Raw genomic sequence first — 11,657 nt, 5'->3', positions numbered from 1 at the left:
TGATGCAATTTAAGTAATTATGATCGTAATTCACCATTGCCATTCATGCGATGATTTGACGTAGTATCAAACATCAGTACAAATGGAACCAGTTATTCTATTGTTTATCTAACTGGAGACATCTCATTGTAATTAACGTCTTCAATATCTGAAAACTTGCTGAAGGTGTGTTTAACCTTATTAGCTTATTCACTCACTCACTCGCGGGACATCAGGACAGCCATATCATTTTCCAGATGCCCCATTCATCTTTATCATTAAAGCGTCATTTAATAAATCTACACATTTGAATAGCTCCTTTCATATTCTCAGCTGGTTTACTTTAAGTTGTTTCCCACCCGCAAATGAAGCTATGGCGGTTCAAGATGAACGCATCTAGGAACTATTCTAGTATTCCCTTAAACCGCCAATCGTTGTTTCAAATACATGGTCAAATCATAACTATTGGCGCTCTCTCTTAGATAGTTGCTAGGTCCGAAGTCCAATGGTCCTACCATCTCGATGTCAAGTACCAATTGCAATTTATTCGAACCCCCATACACAATGAAATAAAATTGGAAACATTACTACAACGTGCATGTTCAAACCACATTAAGAAGGATCAATAAGCGGTTTTCACAGATTATCAACAACGGAATGGACAGTTTGAAGGAAAGGTCAAACCTTCTTGAATAAAATATAATGAATATAACCCAAAATACCATTTATGAAACAGCAAGTTTGAAGAATAAAATTATTCTTTTAAAACTTTCGAAAATAGACTATAAGATCGATTAAAATATCTCTAAATACAAGTAAATTATATGTTTATCGACTATGCTTACATGTATAGTGAACGAGGTAAAATTTTGTTAAAAAATGTAATATGAAGTTTATTTTGTAAGAAATATTGCGATATCTTAGTTTTGTAAATAAAGTCAATTTTGCCCAATTTGTGAAAAAAATGGATTTCGATTGCCACGTCTAATATTCAAACCTAAAATTGGATTTTACATATTGCGTTAATTTTTACATATTAAGTTAAAATTGTTTTACATTTTGCGTTAGGTATTGTACTTTTGGCGTTGAAGACATCTTTTATATACTGCGTTAATATTTTACATATTGCGGGGTTTTACGTTTTGCGCTAAGATCGCTTTGTGCAAGTGTACCCTGATTCTCAACATCATTACATGACGTATCATCACACCCAAATGGACGTGAGTATGAAGAGTCTCTGAAAAGCATTTTGGAATACAGATGCGTTTGGGCATAAATTATCGTTCTGATCAAAATTATGAAAATTAAATCACAGCGCAAAAAGATCCCAATATTGATTTTAAGTTTGTGCTTACAATCATTGCTCATCTTTTCTTGGATGTTCGTTAGCGCCTTCATGACTATCGATATTTTGGGTCCATGATGTGACCTTGACGATGACCTTGACGATGACCTTGGCCGTGACGGTGGCCTCATCGGTGAGCTTGACCGTGACGATGACTGTGAATACGACCCTGAAAGGTGATTTAATAGTAATTGATTAGAGATGCTAGTTTCAATGATAAAGGACACATTGGATATTCTACGGATGGCCTAGTACTTTTCTTTGATGCAGAGAATACCCTTTGCCGCTTTAAAAATGGTTTATGATAAAAGGATGAGCACAATTGGTCGACAGGGTTTTATCCAGTTTCAACTGGAACTTATGCAAATAGTGAATCGTTTGTTCAGCAAACTCGTTGCCATTGGTTTCTGGCAGAGTGAACACTCAGTACATCAACCTTGTCCCGTGGAATGCCGGCTTGAGCGGATCCCAAGTATATGAAACTGGTTCCGTGAAATGCCGGCCAGAGCGGATCCCCAGTTTATCAAACTGGTACCGTGGAATGCCGGCAAGAGCAGATCATACACATACGGTAATTGACTTCAATTTGCAGTGGTGATGACATAGTAATAGTCAAAGAAAGTCAGTAACCGAAAAAGACCAAGTCACGTGATAGATTGGGTGAGTTCTATATAGATGATCGATTCGGGGAGTGAGATTACCAGATCACACCCAGGAAGCACCGTATTTTCCATAGTTTCCTTATGTTTTATTCCTCCCGAAACCATGGTAACATTCTTAAATATATAGTTAAAAGTTTTCTTTATTTTAACTTAAATATCAAAGACTCTTTGAAACATCTTACCTGAGTTTAACATATTCCACATGGATTCCACCATGGTAGACGAAACCATTACCAATAACACTGCCGCCAGGACCTTCATAGTGTTATGATGCCAAGCCTTCTGCGTGGTGCTATGGAACGCATACCTTATATGTATACCCAGGTAATCTCACGCCTTCGTTATTCCTTTGTTTTCGGAAAGACAAAAAGCTTTGATGTCCATAGCTATTGTTTACCAACCATTGAAAAATTCACTTTTTATCCGATAACATGAAAAAAGATTCGTGATTAATGTGATTATTGTGTTGGTTTTGTTTGCCAAGGTTTTATGTGACAAACCGATATTAAGACCAACGACATAAAACACATATTGCATGTCGAGTGACAATAAAAACGGCCCCAATATTATACGAAATAAATGCTTGAATTTCGCGATGGTGGATGAAGCCAAATATTAAAGAGTTCTGGGTTTTCAAGACATTTGTTTTGGTGTGGCATCAGTATTCTCTGATGTTGCAGACATTTGGCAGACTTTGTTATTTGTTAAGTTGTTGTTTCAGCAATATTCCAGCTCAGTCGGCCAGACAATCCAGTGATCAACAGCATGAGCATAGATCTGCGCAATTCGGAACCGATGACATGTGTCAACCAAGTCAGCGAGCCTGACCACCCGATCCCGTTAGTCGCCTCTTACAACAAGCATGGGTTACTGATGGCCAATATTCTAACCCGGACCTTCACGGGTCCCTGGTCCAGACAATCCAGTGATCAGCATCATGAGCATCAATCTACACAATTAGGATACGATGACATGTGTCAACCAAGTCAGCCAGCCTCAGCCTGACCACCCAATCCCGTTAGTCGCCTCTTACGACAAGCATGGGTTACTGAAGATTAATTCTAAACCGGCGCCAACAGTCCCTTGTTGTGTAATAAAGTACAGTTTCACGTATTAAGCCGGTGACGGTGACGTGTAATGTATCACTGGATACAGTACAGTCGGCGCCTTTGATCATTTAAGAAACTGCGATGACGTACATTTGTATACATAATAATTTCCTGACGTCACGACGATGTTCAGATTACCTCCCCGTATTGAAGTGGTAGACATGTAGTGTCACGTATTGAAGTTGTAGACATGTAGTATCACGTATTGAAGTGGTAGACATGTAGCATCACGTATTGAAGTGGTAGGCATGTAGTATCACGTATTGAAGTGGTAGACATGTAGTGTCATGTATTGAAGTGGTAGACAGGTATAGTATTGAAGTGGTAGACATGTAGTATCACGTATTGAAGTGGTAGACATATAGCATCACGTATTGAAGTGGTAGACATGTAGTATCACGTATTGAAGTTGTAGACATGTAGTATCACGTATTGAAGTGGTAGACATGTAGCATCACGTATTGAAGTTGTAGACATGTAGTATCACGTATTGAAGTGGTAGACATGTAGCATCACGTATTGAAGTGGTAGACATGTAGCATCACGTATTGAAGTGGTAGACATGTAGCATCACGTATTGAAGTGGTAGACATGTAGTATCACGTATTGAAGTGGTAGACATGTAACATCACGTATTGAAGAGGTAGACGTGTAGTATCACGTATTGAAGTGGTACACATGTAGCATCACGTATTGAAGTAGTAGACATGTAGTATCACGTATTGAAGTGGCAGACAGGTATAGTATTGAAGTGTTAGGCATGTAGTATCACGTATTGAAGTGGTAGACATGTAGTATCACGTATTGGAGTGGTAGACATGTAGCATCAAGTATTGAAGTGGTAGAAATGTAGCATAACGTATTGAAGTAGTAGGCATGTAGTACCATGGTGGTGGTGGTGGTGGAATTGGGTTTAACGTCGTGCTTGAGAATATTTCGCTCATATGACGACGTGCATGCGTGTGTATGTGTATGTGCGGCTGCTTGTACTAGCCCAGACTTAAGCTGGTTTTATAGTGCTAGCCCACTGAGATACCATGCCGCAGTGAAGCATGAATACCCCACTCAGACACATTATACTGACTCCGAGCCGACCAGTCCTTGATGTACCCATTAATGCCGAGCGCCAGGCAGAGACCAACAAGTACCATATTTTAACGTCTTTTGGTATGACGCGGTCGGGGATCGAACCCGCGACCTTCCGCACTCCGGGCGGACGCTCTAACCATTACACCACGGAGGCGGTCATGTAGTACCATGTGTTGAAGTGGTGTTAAGCGTGTTAAGTGGAAGTATAGCGTTTGAAAGTGATACACAGGTAGTATCATGTTTTGAAGTGGTAGACAGGTAGTATCCCGTGTTGATGTGGTATACAGGTAGTATCACGTGTTGAAGTGGTAGAAGTAGTATCACGTATTGAAGTGGTATACAGGTAGTATCACGTGTTGAAGTGGTACAGGAAGTATCACGTGTTGATGTGGTATACAGGTAGTATCACGTGTTGAAGTGGTACAAGTAGTATCACGTGTTGAAGTGGTATACAGGTAGTATCACGTGTTGAAGTGGTACAAGTAGTATCACGTGTTGAAGTGGTACAAGTAGTATCACGTGTTGAAGTGGTATACAGGTAGTATCACGTGTTGAAGTGGTATACAAGTAGTATGACGTGTTGAAGTGGTACCAGTAGTATCACGTGTTGAAATGGTATACAGGTAGTATTATGTGTTGAAGTGGTATACAGGTAGTATCATGTGTTGAAGTGCTACTAGTAGTATCACGCGTTGAAGTGGTACATATGTAGTAAAGACAGGTCGTATCATGTGTTGAAGTGATAACTCGTAGAAGTCGTTCCACTATGGAGATATCGGAAAGTGAACAATTCCAACATCCATTCCATTCCCAACGATCTAAGGCGCCGCAATTCCCAGTGAACAGTTGCGTCCCTTTGGCAAGCCAGATATGATTCCGGGTTCGAATCCCGGGTTCAACCCGATGTTGTCTCATTGTTTGTCACCACTAAACCTGTGCTAGTGGGTTTCACCAAAGTGGTACAGAGTGTGGTCTGTAAAGGGCATCATTTTGGCCTTTAGTCAACACACGTGATATTACTGGAATAGGTTTAAAAGCGGCGTTAAACCCACTGACTCCTTTTCGATTCTGCTTTCACATACTCGAATTGTAAAACAAACTGCTTGAATCCATTTAAGATCAGCACCGGCGTGGGGTAGCCCAGTGGTAAAAGCGTTTGCTCGTCACGCCGAAGACCCGGGTTTGATTCCCCATATGGGAACAATGCGCGAAGCCTATTTCTGTTGTCCTCCGCTGTGATATTGATTGAATATCGCTAAAAGAGGTGTAAAACTAAACTCACTCACTCAAACAAGAGGGCAGGAAGTACATAAGTATATTCACCTGACGCTGTGTTTGTACTTCCAGTGTCGTACTGTAACAGTTGATCAAATACTCCGCACAAAGCCAAGTCCGACCAAACTGAAAATCGTAAAGAAGTTGCGCGCATGATTGCTCGAGTGAACAGCAGTTTTGGAGAGATTAATAGGATATTTTTCACATTTTAGAGTGTGTTGGTAAAGGAAAGTTTGTTTACTTAAAGATTGTGGAAGATTGTGGAAATTGCGTTCGAACATGCGAATGCTAGTTGAAGGATAGATACTGTGAGTGAGTTTAGTTTTACGTCGCTTTTAGCAATATTCCAGAAATATCAGGGCGGGTGACACCAGAATTGGGCTTCACACATTGTACCCATGTGGGGAATCGAACCCGGGTCATCGGTGTGACGAGCGAACGCTTTAACCACCAGGCGTTTAGAGTGAAAGCTTATGATTACGAGCTCAAAAGCTATCTGACAGAGATAATATTTACACACAGCTTGTACAGCACATTTCGAATCAATACATGTTCATTTATCAATGTGTCATTCATCATAAACCCGTTAAAATCTCCGCCATATAGCTGGAATATTGCTGAGTGCGGCGTAATACTAAACTCACTAAAAAAAAGCCCTGTTAAGATCCGGATTAAAATTGACCTTCAGTAACCCATGCTTGTCATAACAGTCGACTAACGGGATCGGTCGGTCAGGCTCGCTGACTCGGTTGACACATGTCATGGGTTCCCAATTGCGTAGATTGATGTTCTTGCTGTTGATCACTGGATTGTCTGGACCAGACTCGATTATTTACAGACTGCCATCATTATGGTGGAATATTGCTGATTCCGGCTTTGAACAATAAACAAACGAAGAAACAAGCAAAATAACAAGAGAACGCTGTATACTATTGGCATTATTTGTTTATTGTCCTTACAGAAGGTGTTTCTCTGGACATGTCCTGTAGTTTCTGAAAGTATGGAAAAATAGTCTCAGTATGAAAAACGCATGGAGTATGAGGATGAAATGTGTGTATGATGCATACACTGTTAAACAGTGAATGAGTGAGTTGGGTTTCATGCCGCTTTGAACTGTATTCCAGATATTTGACGACGGGTCTGCTCTTTGTGGGAGGAACACCCGAAGTGACGCAGGTCTCAAACGTTTACCGCTTTTTGTAAACTCCATTGGCACGGTGCTGACAAACAATATGTCATATGCTTCCCTCGAGGGTAATACTATTAGTTGTACGGTGTTTTGAAGTCTTACAGTCCCGTACACCCTTTCAAAACGCCGTGTGACAAATTTATTAGCATTAAGATCTCTTTATTTAACTTATCTTTAAAAAGCAGCATTCAGTCTTCGGCATAATGAGATGCAAAACGTTTCGCCATGATCTTTCCTGAACGGTCATAAAGGGAGATAACTCGGGATGGCTTAGTTTATGATAAAAATTATCTAATTTGATATTTTGTTACACGACAAGTGAAATACAGAAACATTTTATCTTTTGGATATATTTATTGACACAAACAAATAAGAAATTATTAAATTAATGGTATACGCCAACACTAATATTTCGAAGCGATCAGCCGTTTGGCAGCCACATCTAAGGTCAAGGTCATTCGTACAACCCGTGCTTTTTGTAGCAGTGTCATCCCTCGCCTACCGCCTAACGGCTCGGGTGACACTGCTCCTAAAAAGGTGTACATCAGACCGTATTATTCGAGGGAGAAACATACAACGTATTTATCTTACCGCCATGTTAATGTACAAAATGTCATTTTATTCTATTTTGAAGATCGCGACCGACTATATGACATGTAAACAAAATGGCGTCTGCCTCTCGACTGGATTTTTAAGATCAGTGAAACATTCTGAAAAGCTTCAAACTGCTATAAAAATGATCAGTTTTGTTTAAGTTGAGTGTGCAAACGATTAAAAAAACAGCCAATCTAACGGTTTTCGAACTCCGTGCTCTGCATGCGTCATATTGTTACGTCATACGATTGTTAGCGATACAGCTTCTCGGCGGAGAGTTTGGCGGTTACCGTGGCAGCGGGTAATAATGTGTCCAGTTGTCGACCTCCTGGGATTGGAGACACAGGAACTTGGTAAAGCGTCATTGACCAATGAAATTATAGTATTTTACATGAAGGTAAGATTAGGCAACATAATAAGGCCTAACCGACATCGAACTCACAATGATAGACTCCTATGCCCCGTTCCTCTAAGCGATCGTAGCGCGACAGTCGTATGTTAAAGTATGGGAGTTACGATCATCTTAGCGCTAGGATCGCTTTGAGGAACGGAGCCCAGTGGCCTCGATTTTCGAAGCTCTCTTAGCGCTAAGATAGTCGCAAGTTAATGTTAATGTATGCCACACCATACCATTTTGCAAGGGCAACAACTGAGAAGAGAAAAAACTCACCATTATTACCTGATTGGTTCGGGGTTTATTCTTATCATCCTTTGACTATCCGAATAACGGACGTCTGGAGCCATTTTGGTTCGAGGTTGGAAATAATAAATTGTTCAAGAATTGCTCTGCTTTCTTCTTCGCTTCTTCTTGCTTTCGTTTTTGTTCAGCTTGTGCAATGACGCCAGGATTGTTTGCTCCCCATTCATTCGATGCTGTCGGAATGTCCGGATCTTCTTCTTCTTCCTCTTCTTCATCATAATCCTCATCTTCATCATAATCCTCATCTTCATCATAATCCTCATCTTCATCATAATCCTCTTCCTCTTCTTCGTCTTGCTTCTCCGTCGGTTTTCCTGGTTTCCCTTCGTCGGTTTGTTTCAGCGCTGACTTAAAACCTTTCACTGTAAATTCACCAGAAATTATATATAGCATTTTTTAAAAGTTGGTTTTCTTAAATGAAACCTCGAAGTTTAGTTCGTGGTTCGCTTTAACATTAAACGTCAACACCGGAGATTACCTTGTTTCTCTTGTCAGCCGAAACAAATTTGACTGAGATTTGCTACTTTGTCTCGCCTGTCAGTCAAAACAGATCTGAATGAGATTTGATATCTCGCCTAGCTTCACAACCAAAACAGATTTGATTGATAATTATGCTGAAATATGTGTCCAGACACCAGGTGTTCGCTGAAGGGGTCTTACTCAATGACTTATCAACTAAACACATGTATGACGTATAGTGTTTTGTAAAGACTTATCTGACGCTGACATTTTTAATCCTATAGCACATTGACATACACATCTGTTAACTGAGTGCGTCACACGTGTGCGTGCGTGTGTACGTGTGCGTCTACAAGTCACGGTCCTACCTATGTCAGTGACGTTGTCCATCTTCTCCTCCATCTTCTTCAGTTCCTGCATCAGCATCTCATGCTGTCGTGCTATCCCTTGACCTGAGTACACAGGAGTGAGACTGATTCGGTTACCGAATAGTGGGATTTTCGATCTCATTACAATAGTATATTTTACACCGATACAACACTATTTTATCTCCATAGAATGGTTATACGCCGCTTTTAGCAATATTCCAGCAACATCACGGCGGGGGACACTAGAAATAGTCTTCACACATTGTACCCATGTGGGGAGTCGAACCCGGGTCTTCGGCGTGACGAGCGAACGCTTTAACCACAAGGCTACCCCACCCCACCAAATTGTTTTCGATGTATATATCTGTCCACACAATTAAACTGCCGGAATCAAAATGCCAGATAAAGAATTCTAATGCAACTCAGTCCACACGAAGGGCACGTGTTTCTTTCATAAAATGATGGTTGAAGTCCCTGTGGGTTTGTTGGCACAATGGGGTGTACATGTCATGTGTTTTACATAACGAACGATTGATATTAAAAACACTGCATCAGTGAAAGGAAAGTTTGTAAGTACAATTGATCAAAGACCATGTGGAAGATTGTGCAAATTGTGACTTTCTGATGGTTCTAACTTCTCAAGATGGCCGGACGAACCGTTCAGCACACCAAACACTCAGCAATATTCAAACTATACGTCTGTAATTAATCAACCCTGGGCCATACACTCCATTGATCCACATTATGGGCATCGATCAACGCAATTGGGAACCGATGACATGTGTCAACCAAGCCAGTGAGCCTGACCACCTGATCCCGTTAGCAGCCTCTTACGACAAGCATGGGTTACTGAAGACCAATTCAAACCCGGATCTAAATGGGTCGGAATATTTTAAGAGTGGCGTTAAACCCAACTCACTCCCCTCGTCGATTCTGCCTTCACATATTAGATCTATGTACTTGATAAACAATGCAATACAGTCTGACGACATACTGCGAATTCGTCAGACCACTCGACCTATTCCTTGTCTCTTTCGACAAGCAGGGCGGTGGGGTAGCCTAGTGGTTAAAGCGTTCGCTCGTCACGCCGAAGACCCGGATTCGATTCCCCACAAGGGTACAATTCGTGAAGCCCATTTCTGGTGTGCCCAGTCGTGATATTGCTGGAATATTGCTAAAAGCGGTGTAAAACTAAACTCTCGTGGTTTCACTGTAACGATAAATGTCTAAGACCCGCATGACATATAGCAACTGAACACCTCTTCTAAACTACGACGTTCAGCTCACTCACTCACTCAGGGACTATTCAAATAGAAAAAAAGTATGCATTATCAAAGAAAATGGGAGTCGAAACAGGCACCCAACCTTTAACAAGTCACTGTCAAATCCAAAATCCCAGATAACCAATCAACTTGAGATAGCTTTGCCAAGTGGCTCTATCTATGAAAAATAAAGATAAGGTGAATCTTTTCAACATGATCAAATTCATTGATCCGATTCGAATCATTGAAAATGTGATGATAATTTTGATAACTTGTATCTTGAATACCATCGATTTATACGTCAACTACAACATACCTTGGACGAGGACCACTGACGCCGTGCATAACAGCAACAAGCAGGGAAGACAGCCCATGTTGAATATTGACAGTCTCTGAAAGGATGACGTAATCTGTGGAGTTTTATACGGTTGGAGGCAGTCGTCTTTGATACCACGTGACATGCAGGAGATAAAAAATATACCGAAATGGGATAGAGCAAGTCAAAAATATTACTACTATTTAACATTTGACATCAAATTTCCTAATGTTAGACTGTTATTTAATATTTCACCTATCGTAACTTCCATTTTCTTAGGGCGGTGGGGTAGCCTAGTGGTTAAAGCGTTCGCTCGTCACGCCGAAGACCCGGGTTCGAATCCCCACATGGGTACATTGAATCGAGCCCATTTCTGGTGTCCCCCGCCGTGATGTTGCTGGAATATTGCTAAAAGCGGCGTAAAATCAAACTCAGTCAGTCAATCAGTCCATTTTCTTAATTCGTTTTTTTTAACTTTCTTTTTCAATTTGGTTTAATTTGAAAATAATACAGAATTATCGTAGACCTCACATGATGTGTTTGGAAATATTCCCGCGCTCTGTTCAGAAAAATCACTCCAAACAAAGTTAAGGGGTGTTCGATTTTCGTTGTATTTGTTGTTTAACACCGCACTCGGCAATATTCCAGCTATATGGCTGCGGTCTGTAAGTAATCCAAACAATCCAGTGATCAACAGCATGAGCATCGATCTACGCCATTGGGATACGATGATGTGTCAACCAAGTCAGCGAACCTGACCACCCCTTAGTTGCCTTTGACAAAAAGCAAGGGTTGCTGAAGATGAATTCTAACCCGGATCTTCACGGCGTGTTCGAGTATTGCAGAGGATTACAGAAATAACAAAGATGAAGCGTGGTAATAGATGTATGACAGGAACGAAGGAGAAAAGGACAATCCACGTTACATGTTGGGTGTGTTTTGCAAAGGTGCAATTAACAGTGAAACAAAAAAGGTATGTGATGTCAGATGCGAGTGAGTGAGGGAGTTAGGCTTTACGCCGCTTTTAGCAATATCCCTGCAATATTACCGCGGGGGACACCAGAAATGGGCTTCACACATTGTACCCATGTGGAGAATCGAACTCGGGCATGACGAGCGAACCCTCTAACACCTTGGCTACCCCACCGAACGTGAAGTCAAAAGATGAACGCCCAAGCTGACTTGGTTGGTCAAACATTTGTTTTACGATGTAGTAAAACCTTCAGTGACTATTGGACCAAATGAAGAATCTCTTGCCCACTCATCTTGCAGCGCCTGACTCGCTTTAGCTAACGTACCGGGTAGCCTAT

General features: G+C 41.1%; 1 protein-coding gene across 1 annotated transcript; it reads right to left on the bottom strand.

The window, feature by feature from the left end:
• Nucleotides 1–1,336: 1,336 nt before the first annotated feature.
• On the bottom strand, nucleotides 1,337–10,405 carry LOC124264690 (nucleoplasmin-like protein ANO39). Its single transcript, XM_046699446.1, has 4 exons — nucleotides 10,348–10,405; nucleotides 8,770–8,853; nucleotides 8,028–8,304; nucleotides 1,337–1,493 (listed from the first exon to the last, which is right to left on the bottom strand). The coding sequence occupies exons 1-4, from the start codon at nucleotides 10,403–10,405 to the stop codon at nucleotides 1,337–1,339; spliced, it is 576 nt and encodes a 191-aa protein (XP_046555402.1).
• Nucleotides 10,406–11,657: the final 1,252 nt, after the last annotated feature.

This window comes from Haliotis rubra, unplaced genomic scaffold (assembly GCF_003918875.1).
Source record: "Haliotis rubra isolate DU_JTF1 unplaced genomic scaffold, ASM391887v1 Scf938, whole genome shotgun sequence".
NCBI classification, from domain to species: Eukaryota; Metazoa; Mollusca; class Gastropoda; order Lepetellida; family Haliotidae; genus Haliotis; species Haliotis rubra.
The sequence above is the reverse complement of the archived record's forward strand: the minus strand, read 5'-3'. Positions and strand labels throughout refer to the sequence as shown.

Bases quoted from the DNA above. Each gene is read 5' to 3' on its own strand.
- LOC124264690 (XM_046699446.1), bottom strand. From the start codon at position 10,405: ATGGGCTGTCTTCCCTGCTTGTTGCTGTTATGCACGGCGTCAGTGGTC. The intron at 8,854-10,347 runs GTATGTTGTAGT...CTGTGTACTCAG, and splicing joins GTCAGTGGTCCTCGTCCAAG to GTCAAGGGATAGCACGACAG. The intron at 1,494-8,027 runs GCAATTCTTGAA...ATCACCTTTCAG, and splicing joins GAAGCGAAGAAGAAAGCAGA to GGTCGTATTCACAGTCATCG.